This window comes from Atta cephalotes, assembly GCF_000143395.1.
Source record: "Atta cephalotes unplaced genomic scaffold scaffold00449, whole genome shotgun sequence".
NCBI classification, from domain to species: Eukaryota; Metazoa; Arthropoda; class Insecta; order Hymenoptera; family Formicidae; genus Atta; species Atta cephalotes.
In genome coordinates, this window is record NW_012130513.1 from 1 (window position 1) to 4774 (window position 4774).

At 36.5% G+C, this 4774-nt stretch overlaps 1 protein-coding gene across 1 annotated transcript; it reads right to left on the bottom strand.

Moving 5' to 3' along the window:
- Nucleotides 1-196: 196 nt before the first annotated feature.
- LOC105625243 (nose resistant to fluoxetine protein 6-like) lies at nucleotides 197-3244 on the bottom strand (the record flags this gene model as incomplete). Its single annotated transcript, XM_012206584.1, has 7 exons — nucleotides 197-326; nucleotides 1061-1236; nucleotides 1814-1979; nucleotides 2107-2226; nucleotides 2291-2384; nucleotides 2725-2895; nucleotides 2991-3244. Coding segments are annotated over 7 exons (1111 nt in total), but the record flags the coding sequence as incomplete, so codon positions are not given.
- Between the last annotated feature and the right edge of the window lie 1530 nt (nucleotides 3245-4774).

The following is a 4774-nucleotide window of genomic DNA, read 5'->3' on the forward strand; positions in this document are numbered from 1 at the left end:
TATATATATATATATATATATATATATATATATATATATATATATATATATATACGAATTCTGCAATTGTTCGATAAATTCGCATTATCGCATCATTATCGCATCATTATCGCGCGGCGAGGCATACGCGAATATCACTGACAGATTGACTGAATGATTAATCTGATAGCTGGGAACAGTGTTTCGAAATGCTCACCATAGGTAGCTTTAGCTGGCACTTAGTTTTGAAGAGGATATAACCACTGATCGTGCCGATGAAATACGGACCCGCTCTCAGCCAGGGTTTATCGTAGAGTTCGTCAAATAGAGCAAACGGCTCTTGAATCCTGTGTGAAGAGTGTGGTAAAGGTAATAAAATTAAGCGTATACGCAATATCGCGTGTTGAAATTGCCATATCAAGGGACGAATAATGCTAAGTACAATATCGATAGCGCGTTATAATAGACACGTGCGCCATGAAGCTGTCTGAAATGAAAGCCCGCTTTTAATTACAAGCGATGCTTCGACAGATACCTGGCTTATTGCATTGTTCCTGCGTATTCACCCAGTTCCGAATATAAAAAGATCGATGTACTTTATTTGATGGGAGAGCAAGTCATACAGACATTGTAAGTGGCTGTATTCCAATTGTTGTGTTTCATTGAAAGGCCTTTGTTACTTTGAAATTGTTTCTTTCTCGTTAATATAATTAAAATTTTCCACGAACGATGGTTATACCCTGACGATCTTTATAAATAATTTCAACGAATTTCATTCTTAAATGATAAGTTAACTTTTATAATTTCAAAAACAATTTTTAACTGTAAGCTTTTAATTAATAATTTTTATCTTATTTTTTAGAGGAAAATTTCTTAAAAAAATTATCTTGTCAATTAATCATGTGTGTTAATATTAATGATGTCTTGTAAATTAATAAGTATTATAGATATTATTAATATTAACAGTTATAACTTGGTACAAGTGTATCATTAATCGTGTCAGTAGTAGATCTAGAGAAAACGAAAGGTGTGCTGCAGACAAATGATACGTGTAATATTGATCCGAAGTTCAAGACATTACCTGGCTATGTAATCGTTGCTGTAGGCTATCGAGAACGTAGTGAACCACGAAGAGACGATCAACAGCGAAACGATAGTGACCGAGGTCTTGAAATATTTCACCGAGAGCAAAAGAAGAAGTATCCCAAGGACGTAGAACTGCGTGTCGTTTGCCATATACCAGCTCCACAGCATGCACTAGAAAGTTATTAATGTAATATGTGCGAATCAATTGCCAAGCAGATTGCATCGCGACGGGATTGCGAAAGTTAAGAGAACTAGGACACGAAGGAAAATTCACGCGCGGGAAAGGCGATGCATTAAGTACCGCTTTGACGCAAAAACCAATCCTTACGGCTTTTCTACCTATCATTCATCGAAAGTATGTTGTTAACTCGTTTTTTACCTAATCACGTATTATGTAATATTCTTCGTTACTCCATATTTATTGTATCATCAAGTACTTAGGATACGTTTTGAAAGCAACATTAAAATAATTTGAATCTTATTTTTTTAATCCATTATGTATTTTTCGATAACGATCTAATGCTTTTTTTATTAGTGTTTTTTTTATGTTTTAAATATACATATATATATTTTATATATATGCGTGTGTGTGTGTGTGTGTGTGTGTGTGTGTGTATAATATGTATTCGGAGCGAACGATATTATAAAATGCATGTAAGAAGTTTCATATTTCGTTAAAAGCTTTACTTCACGAAATAACGAGAAAAAAGAAAGCGCATTAGGATAAGCAGAACATAAATCATCTTACCATTTCTGTACGCGGATATAGAGAATTCAAATATAGCGCGTTTCGCCACCAGAACTTTTCGCAGGTCAGATGATCAATAACAATTGGCGAAAAGACAGTCTTCGCCTGAGCTTGTTTCATAGCGATCTCATTCATTCCCAGTACAAAGAGGTAAGCTGGCGTCAATCTGTATGATACATAAGATAGGTCAAAATAAGAATTTTATTATCAATAGTTTATCTGAGAATTTAATTGCCTTGCTACGAAAGAAAAATATTTTCAACGGGGAATTATATGTACTATTTAAAGTATACCTGACGAATCGATATAAAATCATGATAATGAATTTGGTGAAGCTTGTCTTCAAAAAGTTGCCCTTTTCAATATTCAGATTGCCCAAGGATCGGTAGAAAAGTATAGTCACCAGCAAACCACTGTCAACAATATTGTCATAAATTAATTTCTGCTTCATCGCGGTAAACGTTCATTGTTCATTACCTAATAAAGAAGAAAGTATCCACGGAAAATGTCGCGTTACTGACAGTCTGGAACATGAAATTCCTTTCTGTGACCGTTCGTAATGTCTTGTTTTCTGCAAAGCGTAATGAGGAAACATTTAATCGCGAAATTGTCAGTGAAAGTATATACACAGCGAGGAAGAGAGTTAGATTCGATTATCATTGATCAGGAAACTGATACATCCTAACTACAACTAACTCGATACATCCCATTACATCATAATACCTGTTGGTTGCATCAAGCGCTACTTGTAGAAAGTAGAGTAATCTCAAATTAATTTAAAACGTTGTTAACGAGATCTCAAAATTTTCTACGTTATTATAACTTCTATATTTCTCGTTTTACGCGTCTATAAGCTTCCTTGCCAGTTCGTTCATTTCAGAAAGTGGTTTTTGCAACTCTCACAGAATTACCAGCGATAGAGAAGACCTGAATATATGTGTGCACCATGATGACCCATCCTAAGGAGAACACGCGAAGACCGTGGAGACAAGTTAGACTATCTTTGGCCGCAGGCTCGGTGCTAATGATCCTACTTCCGTTGACGATAGGACTGAACGCGAGTAAGAATTTCAGCCAGAATCCTGAAAAAGTGACGACAAAGACTGTGTTGAAGAATTTTTTTAAGAATATTTAAGGCAAGAATGTGCCGACAAAGCTATAGATACGTGTCATTAACCTTTGTTGCAATTCTTCCGTTGAATGGAATTCTCTTTTTGCGAACGCTTTGTTCCTTTTTCAATTAATTCTTGATCATTTTCTTGTCCTATCGAGATTCTGCGGTCTTGATTCAGATTTTTGTCTATAAAATCATTGGTTTTGTCATTGTTATTCGATACGCTCGAAAACTCGATATTCTTCGCAAGAGGAAATGATCTGTATTCGTACACGATCGCACAGATCATCAGCAACAATATCGTGCCGCCAATAGCTCTGAAATGATAATATAATTTGTCGTGAATAAATCTATAATATCGATAACAAAACATGTTAAGAGCTATAATAATATGTTTTCATTTCCTTTATTTTTTACTGCATCGCGTGAAAGGTAAATGCGAAATCGTATAGAAAACAAAAAAAACATCTTATTTTCTTTTTTGAAAAGTTTTGCTCGAAAACTCTCTCAACATGCAACAGAATTATCACATAGCTAAACATGCAGACAAAGTTAATAAGTATTGTTGCATATGTATCGCGAGTGGATTAAAAGATTAAATGGACCATCGACGATAGAAACTCGCTGTCTTTAGAGGCGTCACGATTTTACACCAGACTCATAAAATAAAGATGCAAGGTGTTGTATAGCTATGTATTGCTTTTGTTCGTCGCTAACAATGACGGAGCATTCAACGCACATGCATTGTATCGTAGAGGAATACATTTATGAAGAGATATGGTTTAGTGCTTACACGGCCGAAAATTTTGCAAATCAATTCGCATGTCGCTTAACTAATACATCGATGTTAGAAAATGAACTCGAGAACGAAAAGACAAGTACAAAATCTATAATTTAATAATTAAAAATATCATGAGAATACGCTGCATATATTAGGTGTACAACTTTGCTTTCGCCGTTTTCCTATATATGGCTTTAGCGGTAAGTGGTGGTCGAAATAAATAGACGTCATACAATAAACTTGGGTATCTGTCAACCCCATAGAACCCCATAGAACCATTAACCCCATAGAAACATTAATCGATTTGTGTCTGCATAAAGTTATTCTCAATTGAAAATGTCAGTTTACGAGCCAAATTCTCGTCATTTGCGAAAGGTTTTAATTTTTTGCTTCAATATGAAGAAATCTGCGGCTGAGGCTCATCGAATGCTCAAATACTTATGGTGAGGCCGCGGTGAAAGAACGTGTCGTGAGTGGTTTCAACGCTTCAAGAACGGTGATTTTGACGTCGAAGACCGGCATAGCGGTGGAAGAGAGAAGGTTTTCGAAGATATAGAATTGGAGGCATTACTTGAGCAAGACTCGTGTCAAAATCAAAAAGAATTGGCACGATCATTGGGAGTGACCAACAAGCCATTTCAAAACGCCTCAAAGCTATGGGAATGATTCAGAAGCAAGGAAATTGGATGCCGTACGAATTGAAGCCGAGAGATGTTGAACGGCGTTTGTTTGCTTGTGAACAGCTGCTTGAAAGGCAAAGACGGAAGGGATTTCTGCATCGCATTGTGACTGGGGACGAAAAATGGGTTCATTACGATAATCCCAAGCACAGAAAATCATGGGGAGTTCCCAGCCATGCTTCCACGTCGACGGCCAAACCGAATATTCACGGCTCCAAGGTCATGCTCTGTATTTGGTGGGACCAGCTCGGCGTAGTGTATTATGAACTGTTAAAACCGATTGAAACAATCACAGGCGATTGGTATCGAACGCAATTGATGCATTTGAGCCGAGCATTGAAAGACAAACGGCCGCAATAGAACGAGAGACACGATAAGTGATTTTA